This window comes from Pinus tabuliformis, chromosome 3_2 (assembly GCF_031772625.1).
Source record: "Pinus tabuliformis cultivar Carrire ecotype Pingquan chromosome 3_2, CPIR1, whole genome shotgun sequence".
Lineage (NCBI taxonomy): Eukaryota > Viridiplantae > Streptophyta > Pinopsida > Pinales > Pinaceae > Pinus > Pinus tabuliformis.
This window is the reverse complement of record NC_142302.1, coordinates 685,071,358-685,083,674: the sequence shown is the minus strand read 5'-3', so window position 1 is coordinate 685,083,674 and position 12,317 is coordinate 685,071,358. Positions and strand designations below refer to the sequence as shown.

The following is a 12,317-nucleotide window of genomic DNA, read 5'->3' as shown; positions in this document are numbered from 1 at the left end:
AATCAAAATTAATATTGAATCAAAATATTCAAATATTAAAATCAATTTAAATATATAATCTCTCTTATATATAAATATATTCTTTGGGTGTGTCTCTCCCTGATTCTCTCTCTTTTATATATATAAAATATTAAAATGTCAAGTTTATTACCACACATAATCAGTCTTTGAAACAATCTGGCTTAAAAATACAAAAGAACACTTTTACATATATTTCTCTGGTTATTCTTAAGAGAAAAAGTAAAGCAACTTTAATGTTTAACCATTGACTGCCACATTCAATATGCACACACAATCTTTTGGGATATGTATACATAAACAACAAAAGAAAGACTCATCAGCATGACATCCAAGATATCGCCCTTACATAAAGATGCCACACACTTCCTTATCCCATTAGGAGATTGCTCCAGTTTCTCAATTAAGGATATCGGTGTAAAGGATGTCTTCGGCCTTTCTTAGTGTGAAGGTTTCCACTTAAGCTCATGTTTTGTGGGCAGTTCAGCATATTTCCCTATAGGCTTTGTATTCCCCAACCAAGGGAATGTCGGAACTCCAAAAAAATAGTTTTCAAAGCTCCAATAACTTTCCCAAACTCCCATTAGAACTCCCGCTGAAAAGGGAAAATTCCCATACAATTCCAAAGCTCCAGAGAGTGAGAAAACCATCGGAACGAATTTCCCAACTCTTGAGAGCAATTCCGGTGTAACAAAAGTTTAAATCTTATGAAATAATTATGCTTATATTTGAATGTTCCGATAGAAATATTGAATAGGGCACAGCACAAGGTACCACAAAATGCAATCACGAGTCGGAAAATTGAAGGTTAAAACGCCCACCATAAAATGCACAAAGCATTCGAGTTGTCAATTCGCTGTACATTCGGGTTACCTTATTCAAGTCTTTTCAGCTATGAAGCCTTCGTGAACGCTCCTTTGAATAACTTAAGCGTTGACAGTCCTCATTTATGTTGATTTTAATTTTCTTTACATATTATTTATCATTGTCTACCAAAACCTTACTGCATTGTGACACAGATATCAGAAGGTACATATCAGTTTAACATTAGTCAATAATTAGACGATATATGATTATATTAAAAATTACTAAGACATGATCAGTTCATATTCCATGAGGCTCAGTTTAACATTATTCAATAATTAGATGATAGATGATTATTACAAATTACAAGACATAAGCTCATATCCCATGAGCCTTTTAAGAAGACATCCAAACGTAACCAGATATTCATCTTGAAGTAATTTATTAGATATTTTATCCTTCTCTTTTTAATCGTGAAATGGTTATTGAATCTAAGAAAATAAATAGTCATGTTTTAATTATCTTAACCTTATACCACCCAATAATATCATCCATCTTCCTTTCCATGGTAGAGTAAGCGTATATTTTATCTCTTGCATCACAATGTCATTATTAAATCTTGTTACATAAGTACTGAGTATGGTTTATCTCCAGTTTCTCGATATAGTTATAGTGAAATAACCATGGTTATTGCATATTGAATCTGAAATAACTGGGGTTATTCAATACTGAATCTGATAAAATAAGCCGTTGTGTTTTAATTGTTTCACCCTTCTATCACTCAATAATATCATCGAGCTTCCTTCTCATAGAGTAGGCGAATATTTAATCTTATCCGTGACGTAAGCTTTACTCATGTTATCTTCTTGCATGAAAATGTCCTTACTACACCCCACTATATAAGTACTAAGTAGGGTGGTTCATCCCCATTCACAATATATAGATGTATTTTAATGGTCTCAGTTTTATACATTCCATAATATCTCCTATTTCCTTTTTTAATATAACATTTTTCAATTTTTTTAAATTCATATAATAATTTTGTTAGGGAAATGTGTAAAGTTTATATCAATATTTAATTGAATTCATTAAAAATTAAAGTTGTTATCTAGACTATAAATTAATATTAATATTAAAAATTAAAGTTGTTTTCTGGTTTATTAATTCAGAATTTAATATTAGTAATAGAAAAGTAATAGCAAAAATTTGAAGGTATATTTTAAATAATATTTAAAAAAATATTAAAAAATAAAATAAAAATTATATTAAAAGATGAGGAACAATGAAGATATTTTAGGGAGGTTATTTTCTTTAAATTACTTTATAGAAAGAGTTTTAATATTCAAGGCTATAATGAAATTAGGGATGAACATAAAGCCCTGAGGGTTATTTAGTTTACCATGCTTTAATATAAAGCTATAAGAGTTATATAGTTTACTATGTCTTACAAGCTTACCATGTGAAGTTGTTCGTGAAGTTCTTACTTGTGATATTAGATTTAAGATGTAATTAAATTAGTGCATTTCAAAATGGTAATTGGTTGATGAAGGTGCATGTATTTCAAAGAATGAAAGTTAAATAAATTTGGTCATCATAATTTGGTTATCATATTCTCTAAGTGTCTCTATCTAACCAATTGAACCTTTGAAGATAGAGGAGCATATCCTATGATCTCATAATAGGATGAAAACCTAATATAGATTTATCTTCAATCTCAAGCTCTCAGGAGTAGATTTGGAAAATACTATGATTATGATTTTAGTGAATATCTTGATCTTTCACGATGGAAAGATGGTGGGAGAAAACTTTAAGTTGGGAAAGTGAGATCCTCATGCTACAAGGTAACTAGAGACTAGTTATCATTGGAGCCCAGAGGAGCCTATCATTATGTTGGAAATATGAGCCTAGCTTGTGCTAAGATTTTGAAGATAGCACCTCTCTAAGCACAGAGCATGTGGACTAGTTGTAGGCACTGTAAATGTGAGGGTGAATACTCTCATTTATTTTATTGCTATATAGATAAAGTATAACAATTGAAAAGTTATGCAAATGTGGTTTATCAATATTAAGTTCACTTAGGTGAAGCAATGAAGAATATCTAGCATATCAAAATGAATTCATCCCACTTGTTACATACTTCATAGAAAATTTAAATGTAAGATATGGATATCTCAAAATATCTCTACATGGTTTTCCCACCTATTTAAGCCTATGTATTATCTTACCCACATGAAAAATCATTAAAGAAATGAGTAGCGTGGTTAAAATTATGCAAGAATGATAGCACAAGGGATTGATATATTTGAACACACGTTTTTCGAAACCTAATGAAATATACTCTCTTTCTCATGTTTTTGTCTACTCTTTAAAGGTATGGTCCCCAAACGTAATACCCATACTAGGGGGCAGACTTGACCAATGAGTGAAAGATTAATATGTTCAATGGAACATTCTAAAAATAACACTAAAAGAGTTTATTTTATTATATGGTAAGTACTATATACCCCTTGCTAAAGTTAACCTCTAGTGCTTGAGCCAACCTAAAGCATGATCTACAAAAGAAGAATCCAATATATATATATGAAGGGACTAGTTCAACCCTCGCACCTCTATAATTAAGGATAAAAATATTTTCATCCCTTTTAGGGATGTTAAATTCCATGACTTTTAATTTTCCCAAATTAAAATAACACCAAAGTAAAAGAGAAAAGGAAACCAAAATGTCAATATGTTTCTAGAGAATACCCCTTACAAAATGGGGAAGGAGGATGGTGTCATTTACAAATATAAGAATGAAGACTCTAAATAATAAGAAACCATTTATATCAACCCATAAATATTATATTATTTCCTCTATATCTTTAGAAAATAGTCAAAAAAGTGCAAGAGACATGGAAACCTAGTGATTCTATCTCACTGATTCTCATCATCACCTTGCTAACAAAAATGATATTGAACTAAATACCACCAAGGGAGGAAGACCCAATCCTTCACTCTATCAGCTAATAGGTGTCAAATTATAAGGTGAAATGTGTTAGCCCACAAAGAAGCTATATACTTTGTGATTATTAATAGGTGTCAAATTATAAGGTGAAATGCGTTAGCCCACAAAGAAGCTATATACTTTGTGATTATTTTCGTAAGATGGAAGTCAAAACTAAAAATATCATCGTTAGTATGATGGTTTATCTTGAATCATTCTTTTCCTTTAATCCTCATCCTCTTTGTCTCTATGCATATGGTAATGCAAATACCTACCTAAGTTTGTTGTAGTGATCTTAGCCGAGCTAGGTAAAAAAGTGATGGGCTTATTTATATTTGGTTTTAGGTATCTATAATGAAGTTAATATAGGTTTATCCAACTTCATCATACATACCTTTACTTGTGACTACATCAAACTTTTCCATCTTCAACACAAACATGACTGGAGTAGGTTGTCCACTATCACTTTGACTATTTTACTTGGTTGTTGACAAGCTAAATGTGATTCTCAAAGCTTTCAAGAGGAGTGGAAGGTTAAGCGGGTTAAAATAGAAAACGAAATAGCTTCATCACTTTTATTTTTTGATGATTTTTTATTATGTGTTGTTGATTTAATAGGGAAAAAATAATATTTAGAAGAGGTTTTGGAGTTGTAAAACATGGAAACACAAACAATATTGAATTAAAAATATAATATATATATATATATATATATATATTTATATATCTCAATGGTATGAATGAAAGATATGTAAGATGTCACTCAATTTCGTGCTTTCAAAATTACTAATTTTAATGTAGGTTTAAAGTATTTCAGTTTTACCCTACAAGCTAAGGTAATAATTATAATAATTATAGTTATATTGGTTTAATTAGAAAGTTCAAAAAAGAGTTAGATATTGATACATCATATGGTCAACAATTGGAGGACACCCAACTTTGACCAAATCTACATTAGAAGCCACAACTCCTATTTACATCCTTAGAAGAATTTTGGAAAAGTTTGGGAAAAAATGATTTTGATTTTTCATGGAAAGGGAATATAGAAATGCGTTGGTAGAAACTTGAAAACCTGAAATTCTTAAGGGATGGGGCTTAAAAATGGTTCATGAATTCACACAATCTTTACATACATTGATATTGTGCACATTGATTAATACACAAATGTTATGACAAAAAGTTGTTGGACAAAAGGTCATATAGCCTTAATTATTAAATATTAGATTAAGTAGAGGAATAAGTGATTTTCAAATGCATCTCAAATGTGGAAGGCCTTAGTATTGGATTTACATATAAAAAGGAATTGGTTGGAATGGAAACAAGTAATGGAAAATGTGTATAAGTAATAATCGATCCCTAAATTGGTATTGGTGGCATGTCTAGGTTGACAAATAGAGTTCTTGGAATCTTTAGATAGGAAGAGATTCTTTTCTTCATGATGCAATTAAGCCTATTGGAGGAAGTGTTTGGGACCATGGCTGGAAGGATTAAAGGGTACTCGGGTGAGGTGGATATAACAAAAAGCAGTAGGTCAAATATGTTCTCGTAAAAGAAGAATTAAACTCTTTGATTTCATCGAGGAACCCTAATGGGGAATATACAGCTAGTTTGGGATACAAAAGAAATAATCCTAGAGAAATATTAGTGGGAGTGTTTGTGGTTGAAGAGGATTTTAAAATCAAAATCTTCTCTAAAATCAAGAATTTTATTATCATTGTCTTTAAATAATAAGTCATTGACATGGGAAGTACTACACATGATAACATGAAAAATTAGGGTCTCTTATGTTGTTTAGAGCTGATCGTGAATGTATTAAACATTCCTCGAGGGAATGTCCTTTTCAAAAAGAGATGAGAACAGATTTTAATACAACAAAATGCATGGTAAAACAGGATAGCCCTTCCTTCCTTGAATTCTTCAAGTAGTGTATGAAAGACCTTTTGTTAGAAAATCTCAGATCTTTTCCAAGTGTGGTGTAATGAGAAACATGAATTAATGTAAATCCAATCTTATTCTAGATAATTATTTCCCTTCATCGAGATGCTTTATCATGGTGGCTTCACTAAGGGAGAAATACCATACCATGTGCATTCATATTGGGAAGATATATATTGAGGGAAAAATGACTTAATATATTGCGCATATAATAGGAGATAAAGGGTTCTTCTATTGGGAGATATAAAAAATGGAGCTAAAAGTTAATGAAAAAATATAAAGGGGTATCATAAATGTTAATGAAAAAATGGATACCTACAATATATAGTAAAACGTATGGGTTTTTTAAATTGGAAAGGTGTAATGGGTTCGTATTGGTGGGGGGTTAAATATTAATAGCATTGTTTAGTATGCCACGAACCCACATGACATGTTAGAGGTCCATTAAGTGAAGCCCCATGTCTTTTAAAATATAAAGCATATTTATGATTATATTCAATAACTTGCAAAACAAAATAATGGCACTAGTAAAGATCCACCTTATATTAATATATCTAAAGATTGAGTTTTATTTTGTGGTACTAGCTAGGGAAGCCAATGTTCCTCTTCATTTGAAGTATATTATATAAGATTGAAATTGTCTTATTCATTTAAATTTGGCATAGGATCAAGAACTTTGTTAGCACTAGAAAAAGGACTTAGCAAGGTAGAGAGAAATGGTGAATGAAACTTGATATTTGATTGCATGGAAAGTACATTAGGGTGCATTGTGACACCAAAATGTCATTGTTTATATATATATATATATATATATATATATATATAAGAGTAAGTTGAACAATGTAACAATTGAGTTTTCATCATGTTAAAAGAGTTCACAATGGAGAGAAATATACGATATCAAATAGTTTATTAAAATTCTTATTGAATTCCATGTGGTTGAAAATAAATAAGAAGGGTTTCTCTTTATACTTTGAAGATAGAAAGATTAATGATGCTAAACCTAACATAGTTGTTGAGGAACTTATTGTACTATTTTAATTATGATATTTTACTTTATATATTTCTTTTCTAAATTTCAAATTCATTATTGATAATTTTATGCTCATAAGATTTAAATTTTTTTTATAATATACCAAGTCTCTCTTTTAAAACAATTTATATTTTTGTCTTTTATAATTCCATCCAAATATCAACCATCAGTTGTGTCCCCAAAACACTATTTAAAAAAAAAAACTACTTTAAAAATATATCAAGCAGCATATAATTATTTGGGAAAAAGGCTCTATGACTATACTAAATATTAAAAATATTTACTTAATAATAAAATACAATATCAAAAAGTTCATTAAAATATTTAAATAGAAAATATATATTTTTAATGAAAAAATACAATTATAATATTTTTACTAACAAGTTTTTTAAGCACCTATAGAAAAATAACCTCTATGGACTTAAATGCAAGTAATTTTCCTTTATCAACACTCATCTTCTTAAACAAGTGACTTCATTTTTATTGAAATACTCTAGTTAAACACATTTAACAATTAAAATGGAAAGAGTTATATAACATCGGGACTTAATTGCAGGTAATTTTCCTTTATCAACCCTCATCTTCTTAAACAAACAAGTAACTTTATTTTTATTGAATATACTCTAGTTAAACACCTTAAACAATTAAAGTGGAAAAAATCATTTTTATTTTCGCTTGTTAACATTTAAAAAAACTTTAAAATATAAAAAATTATCCCCAACCTTTCTTTTACAAGTTTTCAGGTATTAATACTGAATTTTTTTAAAACGAAACAAAAATATTTCCAAATCACTTTTATTTCCATTTTTGTAGTCATAAACCCAAATTTCCATTTCTCCATTTATAAGCCTAAATGCATATCGAAACAATACCAAGAGTGCGGGCATTCTGATATTCGTTCGGCTCTTCATGTCTTTGTTTTGCTGTTGACATCTTTATTGCCAGAATCTTGAACAGATTATCAACTTCACACTGTTTATTGATTTTACATTGATATAGAGGTTCCGCCCTTTACATTCATATGGAAGTGTGGACCTATGATTGAAGTCTGGATTTTGTAATAACTTTAATGATGAACAAATTCTATCAGAACATTTCGAACTTTAATGAGAGAGAAAACATTTTTGGAGAAACAGTATTAACAATAGTCGGAAGGTTCGATATTTTGAATGAACCCTTCGCTCATTATTGAGGGCATGAAACAAGAAACGTAGATGATGGTTGAAGGGTTCATTCTAAAAAGGTTGAAAATTTCAGTAATGGTTAACACAGTTTTTCCAGAAACATTCACTTTCTCATTATAAATTACAATTATGGAAATTTGCATTTCAAACTTGGAAATCTGCATTTCAAACTGGATTGATAAATAATTTTACCTAATAAAACACTTAAATGCCACCCGACCTTGATAAATCATTTTACCTAAATAAAACACTTAAATGCCACCCGACCATCTGGACAGGCCAGTCGGTCCCATTAAACCCTAAGGTCTACCGTACCACTACTTATCCTATTCCTCGGATCAGTTTAAGAAATTCCCTATTGAAATCAGCCGGTAAATACCATAGAGACAACCTTCACATATACCTATTTCAAAAGAGACAGGTGATTGACCACATGCAATAAACATGCACAAGGCCCTCAGTCCCATTAAACCCTAATGTCCACTGTACCACTACTTATTCTATTGCTGGGATCAGTTTGACCAATTCGATTTTGAAATCTGGGGGGGTAAACACCATCAGTCGCACCCCCACATGTGGCTATTTCAAGAGAGAAACAGCATATAGACTATATTCACCAAACATTTCAAAGCAATATTATGTGGGAAGGAAAAGCACAACCCAGAAATAAGCGCGACCTATTTAGCATGTTATATATTATCTTTTAAACTCAAATAACTAGAACCTTGTGAAGGAAGAACAGTAACTACTATGTTGTGAAGAAACCTTGTGGAGGAAGAACAGTAATTACTATGTTGTGAAGAAAGAATAGTGCGATGAAAAATATTATGAACCGTGTACCACCACAAACGAGGGGCATCCATAACGCCAGCTAAAATCCCAAAAGCAGCTGACTCCAGAAAGAGTTCGACGGTTTTTAGTAATACCCAATGCTCAGAAAAAGAGAGGATTCTTAATACATCTCAACGAGAGAAGCGCCAATGTTTTCCTTCGATATCAATTGATCTAAACTGTCTATTTTATCCGATCAGCTAAATATGATGCCATATGATGCCATATCTTTAAGTGTACCTGAACTTCATACTAGAAAATAACGATTTGAACGCTTTTTATGTATTATGAAGAGACCTATAGAGATACCCATCTTAATCACTTTCCAGGCCGTGCAATCGTTTCTTCAGATAAACTCAGAATATTTTTTTCGTCCAGAGCAGATACAAGCAAACACATACTTTTAAGAATGGATAGCATTGGAAAGGAAATAAAGAAGGCAACTTACTCGTTGTGGCTTGCAAACTCGCTGATCTTGCCAGTTTCCGAGAAAATGATAAGGGCGACTTCAGCATCGCAGAGAACAGAAAGCTCGAAAGCCTTTTTTAGCAATCCGTTCTTGCGTTTCGAGAAAGTAACTTGGCGGCGGCTAGGGTTTTGAATGTGTTTCATCTCCATCTTCGTCTTCCCCATTTTGGGTGCTCTCCACGCCACACACAGTTTGTCCAACTCCGGTGCCTGCAAATCGTTGGCTTATTTATAGTCTCATCGTCTTTATTGATAAGGCACCCTTTCCCTTTCACGGCATGTAGCGCATCTGAAAACCTGCGTGCCAACCTGGCCGGCTGTCCGGAGGAAGCATCATAATATAAATGCTGTCCTTCTAGCATAAAACGACGTTCGCTGAATCAAACCTAGCTCGTACAAGAAGTATTTTGCCTTTTCCAGAATACCGGGCCCCAGAACAGACTCCGGTGGTTTTTTTCCCGATTTTTCGGTCATCTTTCCGATATTTTCTGCACAGTACAACGGCAACGGCATTTCCTGTTGTGGACTATGCAAATGCAATCGTCATATTTGACGGTGCTCTTATGGGGAATGGTTTATGTATTCATATAGTTCAAGATCAATGGAGTGATATGGTCGGAGAATCAGTTCGCTTTACCTCTCCTGAAGTTTCATATTCGGATAGGAGAGCCAAAAACTGTCTTTGACGATGTTATATGCTAAGATATATGTCAATTGATGATTCCATACTTCATGTAATGTAGGTTTATAATTCATTTAATCTATGGTTTTGGTTTCAACATTACAATTTTGGCAACTTTGGAAACAAAATCCCATCACTTCACATATGGGATACAAAGTTTTTGGGAATGTGAAGTGTACTCAAGATCCTAGGATGGATAAGAATAATCAGCAATAACAAGAATGTTTTTTTTCCTTCGTAGACATCATGGAAATGATAATTTTGTTATTTTTTTATTTTATTAAAATTGTAATAATAATAATTATTATTATTAAAATTTAAATGAGTTTAAATTAAAGGAAAGAAAGTAAAAAGTTTTAATGAGCGTTTAGTTTAGAGGTATGAGACATCTTAAGGTAGTTGTCTAAAATGTGGTAGTTATCGAAAATGTGGTTGTTCTAACAGAAATTATACTGAAAGTGTTTATATTGGAAAGTTAAGAGTTTTTCACTTTAGGGGTTCAATTTTGGCGAGGATCTAGACTAGAGCCATGGGCCTACTAGAGCCATGGGCCTCTTTGCGATAGTGGTCAAAGATGTGGTTGGACGTAGAGAGTGGATCAAGGTTCAATTGATATTCAGAGATCTAGCCTAAAAAACTTCAAATAGTCATTGAAAATATGGTTTTGTCCAAAAAAAAACTATATTAAAAGTGTACACATATAAGTCAATCAAGATAAACTCCTATATACTTTAAGAAATGTGACACAATAACACAAAATTAGTATACAATAAAATATATTCTCAAATGCAAACTTTTGTGATTCATAATGTTTTTTCTAAGAGATTTTTTTTAGTAACTCACATTCGAAGTAATACAATTTACCTTAAATTCTATTAAAAAAGAAAATATATTATCAAAATATTCCATATATAAAAATGTTGTAATAGCTCAACACATAACCATTTATAATAATTTGTAATAGTTAAAAAATTCATTGTTATCATGTTTTATCAAATCAAACCAATAAATATAAAAATTACCAAATCATGTCAATTAAATATAAAAATTAGGAGTTTAATTAAGGAATTTAATTTAACAACTAAATGATAATAAATATAAAAATTATCATCAGGTCTCACTAGCACAACTGGTTGAGGATGGCCCTCGTCAAGAAGGCGACTGAGGGTCAATCCTCACAAGGGGTGGTTGTGCCCAAGGGGGAGGAGACATGCTAAAAAATCCGGTCAGCTAAGGGCTAGTCTAGCCCAAGCCGTCTGCAATCCCCGAGTGATTTTGACGTCTTAGATGTCACTGGGTCGCGGCTTCTTTAGCCACAGGTGTAATTCGGTTACATCAATTTGTCCATTTCTTTACTCGATGGAGAACTTAACTTTGTTAAACCAAACGGTAAACCTTTCCTTCTCGTCTGTATTTTTGTAGCATGAAGGCGATAAAACACTATGTTATTCATATTTAGCTAAGGGTTGGTGTGGCCTAGGGTGTGTGTGATCCCCGAGTCAGTTTGACAACTTAGATGCCCCTGGGTCGCACCTCCTCAAGCTACAAGTCAAGCTTGAATGATCACAAACAAATTAACAAATAAAAAAATATCAAATCATGCCCATATGGAAATTAAGATTGTAATTGAGGAATTTAGCTTAATAACCAAATAATGAGGTATAATTCGGTTACATCAATTTGTTTATTTCCTTGTCGGCCGCACTCAACCTTGCTAAGCCAAATGATAAACCTTTCCTTCTCATCTGTATTTTTGTACCATGAAGGTGATAAAACACTACGTTATTCATATTCTTATAGGTATCTCCTTGAGCGACAAGGTGGCAAAACACTAGGTTGCCATTTTCATAGGTTTCTCCTTGTATGTCACTCGATAGGGAGGTTTGAGCAATCTCATATTTTAAACATTTTGGAATGGGCGTTTCTAATCAAATGGTAAAATGAAATCAATGTATTTGATGGATAAATGTATTCTTATTTATTACAGATATTTTAACAAATATAGCTAAATTGGATATTATTAAAATTAATATATTAATAATTGTTTAATTAAACACTAATAAGTAAGGTTTTTGTCCATACTTTGTAGTAGTTGTGATATGTATTAGTTTGTTTTATTATGAAATGGCATTATCTTTATAGAAAATCTGTGTAGAATTTATGGAATCAAGTAAATAATTATTTTTTAATAATGATAATTTTTTTTAATTGAAAGTTAAATTTTTTTTTTTTTTATGATAAAATAAAATCAAAGAATCTGATAGTTCAAAATATTTTGATCATTTTTAATTATGAATAAATTTATTACGTCGTAAGGCATTTTATTTGAAATAAACTTTCCTCTGGTCTTAGTTGTCTTCACTATGAGCCATTAGATCA

General features: G+C 31.5%; 1 protein-coding gene across 1 annotated transcript in view; it reads right to left on the bottom strand.

The window, feature by feature from the left end:
- Positions 1-9,551, bottom strand: part of LOC149182498 (truncated transcription factor CAULIFLOWER D-like) — a 238,842-nt gene extending 229,291 nt beyond the window's left edge. Inside the window, exon 1 of the mRNA XM_089414578.1 lies at positions 9,237-9,551. Coding sequence (XP_089270704.1) covers positions 9,237-9,421 — 185 coding nt within the window. The 5' untranslated portion in view covers positions 9,422-9,551. The remainder of the gene's footprint in view (positions 1-9,236) is intronic.
- Positions 9,552-12,317: the final 2,766 nt, after the last annotated feature.